This window comes from Metarhizium album (assembly GCF_000804445.1).
Source record: "Metarhizium album ARSEF 1941 chromosome Unknown scaffold_8, whole genome shotgun sequence".
NCBI lineage: Eukaryota > Fungi > Ascomycota > Sordariomycetes > Hypocreales > Clavicipitaceae > Metarhizium > Metarhizium album.
In genome coordinates this window covers 700,531-714,412 of record NW_024467582.1, presented here as the reverse complement: position 1 = coordinate 714,412, position 13,882 = coordinate 700,531, and the positions used below count along the sequence as shown (strand labels likewise).

The 13,882-nt window shown below is 54.8% G+C and overlaps 2 protein-coding genes across 2 annotated transcripts; one reads left to right on the top strand and one right to left on the bottom strand.

Annotated features, from left to right (window-relative positions):
* Positions 1-166: 166 nt before the first annotated feature.
* Positions 167-1,262, bottom strand: MAM_04005 (Anaphase-promoting complex, subunit 15/MND2; the record flags this gene model as incomplete). The annotated part of the gene is made up of 2 exons (XM_040822804.1): positions 167-1,162; positions 1,227-1,262. The coding sequence occupies 2 exons, from the start codon at positions 1,260-1,262 to the stop codon at positions 167-169; spliced, it is 1,032 nt and encodes a 343-aa protein (XP_040679310.1).
* Positions 1,263-7,116: 5,854 nt separating this feature from the next.
* On the top strand, positions 7,117-13,662 carry MAM_04004 (glutamate synthase; the record flags this gene model as incomplete). The annotated part of the gene is made up of 4 exons (XM_040822803.1): positions 7,117-7,289; positions 7,361-7,401; positions 7,469-13,454; positions 13,527-13,662. The coding sequence occupies 4 exons, from the start codon at positions 7,117-7,119 to the stop codon at positions 13,660-13,662; spliced, it is 6,336 nt and encodes a 2,111-aa protein (XP_040679309.1).
* Between the last annotated feature and the right edge of the window lie 220 nt (positions 13,663-13,882).

Sequence of the window (13,882 nt, the reverse complement as noted above, 5' to 3'; positions counted from 1 at the left end):
GTGCACTTGGAGGAAATGTGCTCAAAAATACTGTCTAATCCTGTCCTACACCTACGCCGGACATTGCCATGGCCCATGGGACTCGGGACTGCCGTCCATCTGGCACGCGCCAGCCATTCGACCGGCCTCATCATCGTGGGTATCATGTTCGTTCGTAGTCGCGCATTTATGCGTGCCGTCTCCTCTGAACGGGGCTGCTATCCATGAAGCTGCTTTCGTCCTGGCTAAGAATGTTGCTCAGGTCCATGCTGTTCCTCCCCGAGCCCCTTCTTCCCCGCGACGTCGGGCTCGAAAGGGGCGGTGCCATCTGCGCCGTTCTCGGCACGAATCCAGCATCGTGCTCGTCTTGCTCATCCTCGCGCCCGCCGTCGTCGCTGCTGCTCAGTTCGGCTTCGGAGTCGGTGTGCTCGTACAGGCCGCTCTCCGCCTCGGGGATATCGTCGTCCAGATTCGTCTCCGTGCCGTCGTGGGCAAAGTCCTCTTCGTCCAGCATGTGGCCCTGGTGCTCTTGCTCGAGCTCCTCTCCTCCGCCGTACATGTCATCGCCGTCAGGGTCCCCGCGTACAAGGGCCTCGCGGAACGCGTCGTCGGCCATGCGCATGCGTGCTGCCATTAGGTCGTTTTGTCGTTCCTCGCGGAGAGCTTCGTCATCCAGCTCTTCCGAGCGTCCTGCTTCGATGCCCTCCTCTTCGTCTTGGTCGTCGTCGTCTTCGTCCTCATCTCCCATGCCAAAGTGATTGTCGGCATCGGGGATTTCGTCGTCGAGATCATGTGCGCCGTCTAGTTGCACGTCATCCATCATGCCTTCTCCCGGCAGGCCGCCTCCTTCTGCCTCGGCGAGTTCCTGGGCTAGTTGTTCCCGACGCATGGCTTCGTGGTGCTCTTCCTGTTCGCGCTTTTCCTCCCGCATCTGGTGGAGGGTCTTGGGCACGCCTGGTGGCCGTAGCCAGCCGCTTCCAAAGTTCTGTACCTGTATTCGGCGTCGATGCATGAGCTGCTCCGAGGCGGCGAGGCGGGCAAGTGCTGTTCGTTCCACGACGTGACCTCGTGGTCTTGATTGGCCAGAGCTGTGATTATGCTGTAGCGAGTCTCCATGGTGAGTGTCGTGCAGTCCCGGCGGTTGTGAGGTGCCTCTGGAGGACGTGTACCACAGCGAATGGGACTACATGTAATCGTCAGCCAGCCTCGTGAATTACAGTAATTGATGGCGCAGATACCAATCTTACATCTCGCGGGGTGAAGTCGGGAAGCGTTGTCAGCATTTCACAGAATGACCATCAATCCAGTACCGTCTTGTTTTGTGCCGTGCCCGGTGGCGCTCTGGAGGGTGGTCAAGGTAGAAGCACAGAGGTAGGATGAAGCTCGTAAACATTGATCAAAATGGTTCCTGGGCCAAAAGGGACCCGCAGCCGCCGCGCGGGGCGCGCTCAAGGGCCAAGACTGAACGTCTCACGTCTCGTCCTATCAATACTTCAGGTGCATCATCGTACTCCGTACACATGTAAGTTACTACGGCAAGCAAGATCCATCGTTCGTCCATGGGCATTCAGATAAGGGTAACGGAAACATCCAGTCATTTGCCTCATCATCCCCAAGGCAGCGCAACTTCAATCCCGTAGTTTCCGCAGCAGCATCCACCTGTATGTATGCCGCCGGGTTGCACCTTCCACAGGAGCCCCTACGCGGGCCAGCGCTACCAGGGCTACCGACCCTATAGGGACATGGATTGGCACTTTAGAAATTGCCAGAGCTCCCCCGTGGTCTCCAGAATTCAGGCAGTCAGTCATGTTGACAGTTCACGGAAGACTGGCTCCCAACTGTGCTTGTGCTGGTCGCGGGATTTTCCGGCATCGTCCGCCTCATCAAAAGCATCAAAAGGACACCTTTCATTCAATGGCCTGTGCCTGTGCCTGTCGTGGGCCGCGGCGGGCCTGCCAACTTACTCGTCGTACTGGGTTACTCCGTAGCAGAAATTCAAGACACACTCACCACATACTTACGTAAGCAGGGCTTCTTTGTCTTCCTCCATCCAATCCCTGGTACCGCCCTCGCACCATCCGGGTTGCGTTTGTGTTCACCTGCGCTGGCGGTCAGCAACGGCCGTATTTTTGGGGGCCATTGTCAATCCAAACTCGGGTCGGTTAGCTAATAAGTAAATGGACAAACGAGTCTGCATGCGTGCAATTCAGACCCTGAAAGTTTAGCTGGGAGTGACATGGCAGGGGGGGCTTGATTTTACAGAGAGCAGGTACAGGGCAGGAGAGTACCGAATTTTCTAATAAAATCTGTTACCAAATCAATCCAAGGTCACTTTCCTGTTGCCTAAATACCTAGGTACTTACTCACCTAGGACGTGCTTACTTAGCTGAATGACCTTCGACACCAAGGTCCCTGGGCCCTGGCATCGAGCCCTGCAAACTTCCGTGTCAGGTCACTCATGGCCAAACTTACAGGGGTTTGAGCGTACCTCGTCATGAATAAGTAGCGACAACTGACCGTGGAGCCGCTGAACAATCCGTAGTACCACGATTGATTGATGAAGTCTATCCTCCAAAACGCAAGAGCACCTTGAAGGACTGGCTTGGCTTCTGTCAACCCCAAAGCAACGTATCCTGTGGCGGCGGTCCTGGCTGGTGCTACGGTTGCACCACGGTCCACGGCGAAGTGGACTGCAACAGCGGCTGCGCGTTTGCTCCGTTGATCCAGAGAGGCTGGAACAGGAAGAACATTGGCCATTACAATTTGCCGCCAAAACCATGTAAATATCTAGATGGGTGCGCCGTTGAACTCTCCTCGGATGAACACCGCTGGACCACACAGGAGGCGACGGAGGGCTGAGACACTTTCGACTGGCACGCCGCACGAACCACTCATCCGCTCATCGCACCATGACGTTCGAGGCAGGCAGCCGAGCCATCGACTTCGTTTCGAGGGTGCATAGTGCGGCACTACTCCGTGCTCGGTGCTAGCAAAATCGGTATGAATTCATGGCCCGGTACTCCGTAGCCTGCTCCACGTCCAGATAAGGGCCGAAGCAGAGTCCCGACACCATGATTGGTTCGCCCGGCCTGTTTTCTGTTGTCGATTGTTTTGACAATTCGTGCGGAGTACGGAGTAGGCAGGCACCGTAGACCGAGGTCGTGGCGGCATGTACAACGGCGAGGCATATGGCTGAAATGCAACCGACATTCCCGAACCGGGTGCCCATCGTTGGCGAAAGCACTGTTGCGCGGACATGGTTGCAATGCCTTTTCAATACGTACCCTTGCCGCCGGGTGCGCAGAAACTCCGACGGCTGATGCTCGTGTTGGTGCCGGTTGATTTCTTTCCTGCCGTGGGTTTTTGAGCGGACACAAAAAATCGTCATCGGCTACGTGTTCGAAGCAGAGCATCCTCCGACCGGGGATCAATGAAAGATGAAGGACAAAGAAAATAAAATTCATGCCGTGCACATGTACACAAAATCTGCAGACCAGTCCTAGATGGTCGGCGTGGGCTAGACCATGCAATGTGTCCACTGTCCGGCCTGTGAGGCAAAGATGTCGCGAGAAGGAAGCACACCTGGCGCACCACGTTGAGACTGGGGACAAAAAAGTGACCAGTAGGGCTATTGAACAAGAAGCGTCCTGTCTCCTCGATTGACCACTGCAACGATCCAACGAGGCGGAGATATTGCTGCTCGAATGGTTGGCAGGCCGCACCAGGCCTCGTCCCCCGCGTCGCGGTGACGACACTCGTGCAGGGATCCCCGTCCGGGGCCATTGGACAGCGGCGATCGCCCGATATCGGCGTCGGACGCTTTGAAATTCCAGGCAACGATTGGCGCGAGAGAAGACGGCTCTGGTGGAGAGACGCAGCACCCTGGACATTTGCTCGTCCCAGCAGCCAGCAGCCCCCTCGAGGCAAACCATCAGGACGAGGGCTGGGAGCATCCTGAAGCATCCTGAGGCATCCTGGAAGGCCCAGGCGCATCCTGGATTCATGGAGCATCCCTAGAAGCACATGTGGCGGCCCAGTCCCGCATTCGGAGATTCTGGCGCCAGATTTCTCTTACAAAACGACTCTGCCGCGGACATGAGGTCAGAGATAGAACGTCAGCATGGAGTAGAGGCAACGGATTTTGGAGAGCCAGTTGCAAAGCAACATCACTATCCATGACTTTTTGCGTGGAAACCTTGCCCCGTGGCCCTTGGCCTAGTAAAAAATTGCCGGGAAAGGGGGGTCCACATTAGCCCTCATCACCTTCGCTTCGCATCACTGCCATCTCCGTGTGCTGACAGACATCATGGCTTACCGAGCACACTAACGGGTGGTGACAAGCCGGGGTGCGGTCGGTTTTGCAAAGGTAATGTAGGGCTTTTTGGGGGGGAATGGAATAGTTTTCCGGGTAATGGAATCGTTTTTTGGGGTAACACATCTCGCTCGGCAGCCGCAATAGGCAACGCCCCGGAAACCATGGCCGGCATCATCTGAGCTTATTACGTACGGACCTGCAGCGTGTGGTAGATCCTGGGACGGGATAGATCGGGATCCTGGCTGGATGTTTTCCCACTGGTCCCAGCTCTGCTGCAGTTGTGGCCGGAGGGTACGAGCGGGAGAAGGAGGAAAAAGAAAACAACGGACCACCACGACCACCCAAAAAAAAAGAAAAGAAAAAAAAAAGAGCGAGGCCTACTCAAATTTTCTGTACCATCCAGCGCTTATTATTCCCACCACAGTAGAAAGTGAGGGCTTGTCGAACCCAGTCTTAGCCCCAAAGTCCGAAGAGAGTGGGTACACATCAACCAAGTATGGGTGCTGGGTGCTGGGTGCTGGGTGCTGGGTGCTGGGTGCTGGCAGCGATATCCGTCAAGGTCGCAGGAGACGGAGAAGAAGAGGGCAGGGCAGCACGGAGGCCCTCGTCCAGTCACGGGCCACGGCCGACGCGCTCCGGCTCAACCAATCTACGTGGAAGCATTAGTGAAACAGAGTATCGGTGTTTTCTGACATGTGCTTCTCGGGTGGAGAGCGGAGGGTTGCTTGTTGCTTGCTGGCCTGGCCTGGCCTGGTTGGTTGGCCTCGTCAGTCCGCACGCCGCTTAGTCGGGTTGTCGTCCAGTTGCTGACAGGGCAAGCCCGCACCCGCAGACCAGGCAGGCCAAAGCCAGGCGGCAATTTTTTTTCTGTAGGGCCGTCCATGGCGTTGAGAGGATCCTGGTGAGACTCCACCAGGTCGCAGCTAATCAAGCCCCCGGTCAACCCAAATAGCCGCTGGTGGGGGAGCGTCCATTTTCTTCGCCTGAGCAAAGACAGTACTATTGCCCACCACCGAGGCTTATCATTTCTGCAGCACCGAGTAGGAGTACGGAGTATGGTGCTGGGATATTGGCCCTGGGCTTGGCGTGGTTGACTCGACTGACTTTTCCACCATTGTGGGTTGTGTTTGAAAGATGATGAGCATGAGCCTGCGAGGCCGGAGAACGACACCATGACACAATAAAAGCATGCCTCCTCCCCCCCTTCCCCAGACACCCCCCCTACCGAGCCTTCTCTCCTTGTGAAGTCTTGCCATCTTTCCGCATTCAACTTGTAGCAAGTTACGTTGAAACCCCTCATTGATCTATCCACCGAGGAATTATTCACGTCCCCCCTGGTAAGTTGATTGATAACCATATTCGAATTGACCTCTTTCTCTTGTTTTTCTTTTTTTTGTTGCTTCGTCGACTCGGCTTAGTGAGAGATGTCGACCATCTTGAGAGTGAAAAGTGGGCGGCAGGAGCCTTCGGCCCTGGCTTCGTTGGTGTATGGCATCTCTGATCATGCCGTGGTCTCTGGAGGCATTTCAATCGAATCGTTGTTCGTCTGGCCCAACGAGACAAAGCGGATTGTGACGGCCGCAAAAGGCAAACCGGAAAATCGCGAAATCTTCAACAATACGCAATACGACCCAGAGGCCATTCAATCGGCGGCAAAGCCGCGACGGCAAGATACAGCGTGAAGCAGACGCGACAAGGACGGCAAATGTGACAAACAACATCATTACCAGCAACGCGGCGATGTCGGCAAAATATGCTGCCTTCCCGGGAAGACGACAACATGCGCAGGGACATGGGACAAGCGACATCTGGACTTGGCGGGCAGACGCAGGGTCGCATTCAGCGGGCTGTTATTGGCTGCACGCTGCACGCTGACATGTGCATCGCTCCTGCTGTTGCATCATGCAAACGAATGCCGCTGGTGGTCACGGGTCAACCCTGAAGCCTGAAGCCTGCGGCCCACCAATACAATTTTGAAAAGAGCCGGAAGCAGAAAAGGAAGGAAAAGGAAGAACGAAAACCAAAATATCACCAATCTGATGATGCCCTCGGCAGTAAAGATTGAGTTGCCGCGCAATTTTGCAGATGCTGGGGGCACTGTCTTGCACACCTGACTGCTTACTGGCCTCGGCCTTCCCTTCGCTTGGCCAGATCGAAAAACTTGACAAGCGACCGCCGCGGGCCTGGGACCACCAAACGCAACGGGCTTTTGTCTGCTCTCCGCACACCCAGGTGGAGGGGCTCCGTGGGGCCACGACCCGGCGCCGGATCTCTCCCGGCCAAGAAACGAGAAGAACAGCGTCAAACCTCGTGGAAGTCAAGCTGTCTGTCAACACAGTTCCGTGGCCGCAAATTGGACGCCACCTTGTCCCCGCCAGCTCTTCAGTTGCTACCAAGAATCCATCTATCTGGACTGCTGTGCGAGGCCCTGCCCTGCATCCGCTTGGCTGCTGGGCTCGGATCATGAGCGTTTCTGCGTCCCCATTCTTCGGAACTTTAACGGCTCATCTCACATCCCTCCAACGTTTGTCAGCCGTGGATGATTCTTTAATTGCTGCTTTTTTTTTCCCTTCCTCCTTTCCTCCTCCTTTCTCTCGTTGTGTATCTGGCACCCATGCCATTTACTCCGACTTAACTGACTGTCCTCATTACCCAGATAGATTTGTTCCAGAGCAGCCCTCGGCGCTGCTCTCACCCCTTTCGGCAAACCCAGTCATAGCAGTCCCCAATCTATAGGAACGAACCCTTGGCGGATCCTGCTCTTCAAAGTCATCTTGCTCAAACCCTCAACCCAAGACTTCATTCTGCAAGTCTTGCCTAGCATGGGCCTGCTTTCTGAATTCGACGATCGACACATCGAAGCTGAGCAGCAAGAATACCACCCGTATGAGTATTCAACCGAGAACAATGACTCATGGGCTGGAGCCCTACCCGTGAAGCAGGGTCTGTACGACCCGGCCTATGAACGAGATGCGTGTGGTGTCGGCTTTGCTTGGTGAGTTGCGTGGAAACCAACCGAACAAGACCTGCACATGGCCGATGCGGACCAACTAACAAGAAGCACAGTCACATCAAGGGCAAGCCTAGCCACAAGATTGTTAGCGATGGTAGGTGGCTTGGCGATGATTCCTTCACTGTTCCACTGGAAACGCTTACGAGCTAACGGCTGAATAGCTCGCAATTTGCTTTGCAACATGACCCATCGTGGAGCCGTGGGATCCGACGCGCGAGATGGTGACGGGGCTGGTGTCATGACATCCATCCCCCATCGGTTCTTCATAAAGAACTTTGAAAAGGAGCAGGACATTAAGTTGCCCCCTCCTGGCCAGTACGCTGTTGGAAACTTATTTTTCAAGCCCGACGAGGAGACTCTCGAAGAGTCTCAGAGGCAGCTGGAAGACGTTGCCGAGTCGTTGGGCCTCCGAGTTCTGGGATGGCGAAGGCCCCCCGTCGACTCGACACTGCTTGGTCCTGCGGCAAAGTCTCGTGAGCCCATCATCGCCCAACCCTTTGTCGTCCTTGCCTCTGCCTATGGCTCCGCGGCCGCTCCGGAGATGACAGATCCAGACAAGTTTGACGACAAATTGTTCGAGCGACAGCTCTATGTTCTGCGAAAACGTGCTACTCACACCATCGGGCTCAAGAATTGGTTCTACCTCTGCTCCTTGTCCAACAAGAACATTGTCTACAAGGGTCAACTCTCTCCTGTCCAGGTGTACTCCTACTATCATGATCTTGTCAACGCCGACTACGAAGCTCACTTTGCTCTGGTTCACTCTCGATTTTCCACCAACACCTTCCCTTCATGGGACAGGGCGCAGCCTCTTCGATGGGCCGCACACAACGGCGAAATCAATACCCTGCGAGGTAACAAGAACTGGATGCGCGCCCGTGAGGGAGTAATGAACTCGGACATCTTCAAGGAGGAGCTGGAGCAGATGTATCCCATTGTGGAAGACGGTGGCTCTGACTCGGCCGCATTTGATAACGTTCTCGAGCTTTTGACCATCAACGGAGTGCTCTCTCTCCCAGAAGCCGTCATGCTCATGGTTCCTGAGGCCTGGCAAGGCAATGATCAGATGGACCCCAAGAAGGCCGCTTTCTACGAATGGGCAGCTTGTCAAATGGAACCCTGGGACGGTCCTGCCTTGTTCACCTTTGCCGATGGCCGCTACTGCGGAGCCAATTTGGATAGGAATGGCCTTCGTCCTTGCAGATTCTACGTCATGGACGATGATCGCATCATCTGCGCTTCTGAGGTCGGCACAATCCCCGTTGAGCCTGAGAGTGTTATCCAGAAGGGTCGACTGCAACCCGGAAGAATGCTCCTGGTTGATACTAAAGCTGGTCGCATCATCGATGACAAGGAACTCAAAGCTGCTGTTGCCAATCGCCACGACTTCCGCTCGTGGCTTAGCGAGGAACTTCTCACCATGCCCGGGCTCGTAGAGAAACTCCAGTCTGCTATGGACCTCGCTGCTAAGCCCGACGCTACGCCTATACAGGAGGACCCTCTTTTGCTTTCCTTCGGATATACTCATGAGCAGATCAGTTTATTGCTCGCTCCCATGGCTGCTGACGAAAAGGAAGCATTGGGATCTATGGGCAACGATGCGCCCCTAGCTTGCTTAACCACAGCCCCTCGCCTGCTGTATGACTACTTCCGTCAGCTCTTTGCCCAGGTCACTAACCCTCCGATTGACCCAATTCGTGAGTCCATTGTCATGTCTTTGGAGTGCTATGTTGGTCCCCAGGGCAACCTGTTGGAGATGGATCCCTCTCAATGCGGCCGTCTCTTACTGCCGACCCCCATTCTCTCCATTCCCGAGTTCAATGCCGTCAAGAACATGTCGACTGTTCATCCCGAATGGACCGTCAAGACTATTGACTTGACTTTCCCCAAGTCTCATGGAGTCCAGGGCTACATTGACCATCTGGATGGTATTTGCGACGAAGCCACTGCTGCCATCGAGGCTCGTGACAGAATCATTGTGCTCTCCGACCGCAGGACCTCAGCTGACCGTGTTGCCGTGTCCGCTGCCCTAGCTTCGGCCATGGTGCACCATCACCTTGTCAGCAACAAGTGGCGTTCTATGGCCGCTCTAGTAGTTGAAACTGCCGAGGCTCGCGAGGTTCACCACATGTGCGTCCTGCTTGGCTATGGTGCCGACGCCATCAATCCATATCTAGCCATGGAGTGCGTACTAAAGCTAAACCGTGAGGGTTTGATCAAAAAGAAGCTTTCAAATGAGGCTCTTATCCGCAACTACATTCACTCTTGCGATGGAGGCATCTTGAAAGTTATGAGCAAGATGGGCATCTCCACCCTTGCCTCCTATAAAGGTGCCCAGATATTTGAGGCCCTCGGTCTTGACGAGACGGTTGTTGAACGCTGCTTCAGGGGTACAGCTTCGCGCATCCAGGGCTTGACGTTTGAACTCATCGCGGAAGATGCCTTCCGTTTCCATGAGCGCGGTTTCCCGTCTCGGTACACTGTGGATATCAAGGCCCTTCCAGAGTCTGGAGAATATCACTGGCGTGATGGCGGTGAACCCCACATCAACAGCCCTGCTGCCATTGCCAACATCCAAGACGCCGTTCGAAATAAGAACGATAAGTCGTACGAGGCTTACTCCAAGGCCGAGTATGAGCAAATCAAGAACTGTACTCTCAGAGGACTCTTAGACTTCAACTTCGAGGATGCTACCCCTGTGCCTATCGATCAGGTGGAGCCATGGACGGAGATTGTCAGACGATTCTGCACTGGCGCAATGTCGTACGGTTCTATTTCCATGGAGTCTCACTCCACCCTGGCTGTTGCGATGAACAGGCTTGGCGGCAAGTCTAACACAGGTGAGGGTGGTGAGGACCCTGAACGATCGGAGCGCATGCCAAACGGTGACACCATGCGCTCTGCCATCAAGCAGGTCGCCTCTGGCCGTTTTGGTGTCACTTCCGCCTATCTCGCCGACTCCGACGAGCTTCAGATCAAGATGGCGCAGGGCGCCAAGCCTGGTGAGGGCGGTGAGCTTCCTGGTCACAAGGTCTCCAAGTCTATTGCTCGTACCCGTCACTCTACTCCTGGTGTCGGTCTCATCTCTCCTCCCCCTCATCATGACATTTACTCTATAGAGGATCTTAAACAGCTCATCTACGATTTAAAGTGCTCTAGTCCTCGATCACGCGTTTCTGTCAAGCTCGTCTCTGAAGTCGGTGTTGGTATCGTTGCTTCTGGTGTCGCCAAGGCCAAAGCTGACCACATCCTCATTTCTGGACACGACGGCGGTACTGGCGCTTCTCGATGGACTGGTATCAAGTATGCCGGTCTGCCTTGGGAACTCGGTCTGGCCGAAACTCACCAAACCTTGGTTCTCAACGACCTCCGTGGCCGAGTCGTCGTTCAGACTGACGGTCAGCTAAGGACCGGACGTGATGTCGCCATTGCCTGCTTGCTCGGTGCTGAGGAATGGGGCTTTGCTACCGCACCTCTCATTGCAATGGGCTGCATCTTTATGCGCAAGTGCCACTTGAACACCTGTCCAGTTGGTATCGCTACTCAGGACCCTGAGCTGCGAAAGAAGTTCCAGGGTACACCTGAACATGTCATCAACTTCTTCTACTATATTGCCAATGAGCTTCGGGCCATCATGGCCCAGCTTGGTTTCCGGACCATTAACGAAATGGTGGGCCACGTCGAGCTCCTCAAGATGCGTGACGATCTCCGCACGCACAAGACTGCCAACATTGATTTGTCGCTGCTGTTGACACCCGCTCACAAGCTTCGCCCTGGTGTCGCCACATTCAACGTCCGAAAGCAAGACCACAAGCTCTATGTTCGCCTTGACAACAAGCTCATCTCGGAAGCCGAGTTGACTCTCGACAAGGGTCTCCCATCCCGAATCGAGTGTGACATTGTCAACACTGACCGAGCCATGGGCACATCGCTGTCGTATCAGATCTCCAAGCGATATGGCGAGGCTGGCTTGCCCATGGATACTGTTCACGTCAACATCAAGGGGTCTGCAGGCCAGTCTTTCGGCGCCTTCCTTGCACCTGGTGTCACACTGGAATTGGAGGGCGATGCCAACGACTACGTCGGTAAGGGTCTCTCTGGTGGTCGATTGATCGTCTACCCCCCTCGCAATGCCGTTTTCAAGGCCGAGGAAAACATTCTGGTTGGTAATGTCTGTCTCTATGGTGCCACCACTGGAACTTGCTTTTTCCGCGGTATTGCGGCTGAGCGATTCGCCGTCCGCAACTCTGGTGCTACGGCAGTTGTTGAAGGCGTTGGTGACCATGGTTGTGAGTACATGACCGGTGGTCGTGTCGTCATTCTCGGACGTAGCGGACGTAACTTTGCTGCTGGCATGTCTGGTGGTATTGCCTACGTGCTCGACATCCACAATGATTTCCACTCCAAGCTCAACACCGAAATGGTTGAGGCTGGTCCGATCACCGATCCCTCAGAAATTGCATTTGTTCGTGGTCTCATCGAGGATCACCACCACTACACTGGGTCTGAGCTTGCTGCCCGTATCTTGGTCGACTTCAACCGTGCCCTCCCTCGCTTTGTCAAGGTTCTTCCTATTGACTACAAGAGAGTCCTGGAGGAGGAGGCTGCCAAGGCTGCTGAAGCCAAACGTGCCGAGTACAACCTCCCTGTTGTTTCTGGCGTGAAGCACAAGAAAGGGGAGAAGGCCGCTAAGTTGCAGGATTTAGAGGAGGCTGTCGGTGATGCCAAGGCCGAAAAGAAGAGAGCTTTGGTGCTTGACAAGACCAAGGGCTTCATGAAGTATGCTCGCCGCTCTGAGAAGTATCGCGCCGCTTCTACCCGAACTAAAGACTGGGCAGAACTCAGCTCTCGTCTTGACGAGGATGAGCTCAAGTACCAGTCAGCTCGTTGCATGGACTGTGGCGTTCCGTTTTGTCAGTCGGAGACGGGTTGCCCAATTTCCAACATCATTCCGAAGTGGCAGGAGATGGTGTTCCAGGGCCACTGGAAGGATGCTCTCAACCGCCTTCTCATGACCAACAACTTCCCCGAGTTCACTGGCCGTGTGTGTCCTGCTCCCTGCGAGGGCGCCTGTGTCCTGGGCATCAACGAAGATCCTGTCGGTATCAAGTCTATTGAATGCGCCATTATTGACCGTGGTTTCGAGATGGGCTGGATGGTTCCTCGCCCCCCAGAGATCCGCACAGGCAAAAATATTGCCATTATTGGTTCTGGTCCCGCTGGTCTTGCTGCCGCCGACCAGCTCAACCGTGCTGGCCACAAAGTCACTGTCTATGAGCGTGCCGACCGCCTTGGCGGCCTCTTGATGTACGGTATCCCTAACATGAAGCTCGATAAGCGTATCGTCAAGCGCCGTACAGACTTGATGGCTGCCGAAGGCGTCAATTTCGAGACAGGTGTTGCTGTCGGTGAAGAGGGCCAGCCGTCATTGGCCGACCTTCGTAGCAGAAACAATGCCGTAATCATTGCCACCGGTGCCACGGTTGCCCGTGATCTGCCTATCAAGGGCCGTGAGCTGGCCGGGATTCATTACGCCATGGAATTCCTGCACAAGAACACCAAGTCCCTGCTGGACTCGGAGCTTGTTGACAAGGCCTACATCTCTGCCAAAGACAAGCATGTTGTAGTTATTGGTGGTGGCGACACAGGTAACGACTGCATTGGCACGTCGGTTCGTCACGGTGCCAAGTCTGTCACCAACTTCGAGCTGCTGCCTCAGCCTCCTCCGGAGCGAGCCAGCGACAACCCTTGGCCCCAATGGCCCCGTATCTACCGTGTCGACTATGGCCATAGTGAGGTCCGCCAGCACACTGGCAGGGACCCCCGAGAGTACTGCATCATGTCGGAGGAGTTCGTTGACGATGGGAGCGGCAAAGTCAAGGGCATCAATACCATCCGCGTGGAATGGACCAAGTCTCCCAGTGGTGGCTGGGACATGAAGAAGGTCGAGGGATCTCAGCAGTTTTTCCCTGCCGACCTCGTCCTCCTGGCCATGGGCTTCTTGGGACCCGAGGCCCGTGTTTTGGGAGATGAGATCGAAAAGGATGCTCGCAAGAATGTCAAAACACCAGCTGGAAAGTATTGCACCAACATGGAGGGCGTCTTTGCTGCCGGTGATGCCCGTCGTGGGCAGTCTCTCATTGTTTGGTAAGCTTCGGGACTCCTCCCCCCCCCTAAAGTGTGAATGGCTTGGATCAATTGCTAATGCCCATGGCGCAGGGGTATCAACGAAGGCCGTATGGCTGCCCGTGAGGTTGATTTGTACCTTGAACAAAACACTAACCTCGCCGTTACTGGAGGTATCGTGAAGCGCAGCGCTCAGGAGATTCTGGGCCGAGTCGCCGAAGTCAAATAAAGGATGGATGGATTCTCCCCCATTTCGGTGGAGTTTTGGGGCATGTTTCTAAAGAGGAAGATGGTTTTTGTATTTTGCTTGCTACTGTGTATGATTGATGGATGGCATTGATACCACAAGACGCAGCTGACCCCGAGTTATGAAAATGACGAAGCGTATGTAAATGTATATATGACGGTTTTTACGTCTCCAATTACAAACACATGGGCCGTTGAATCAA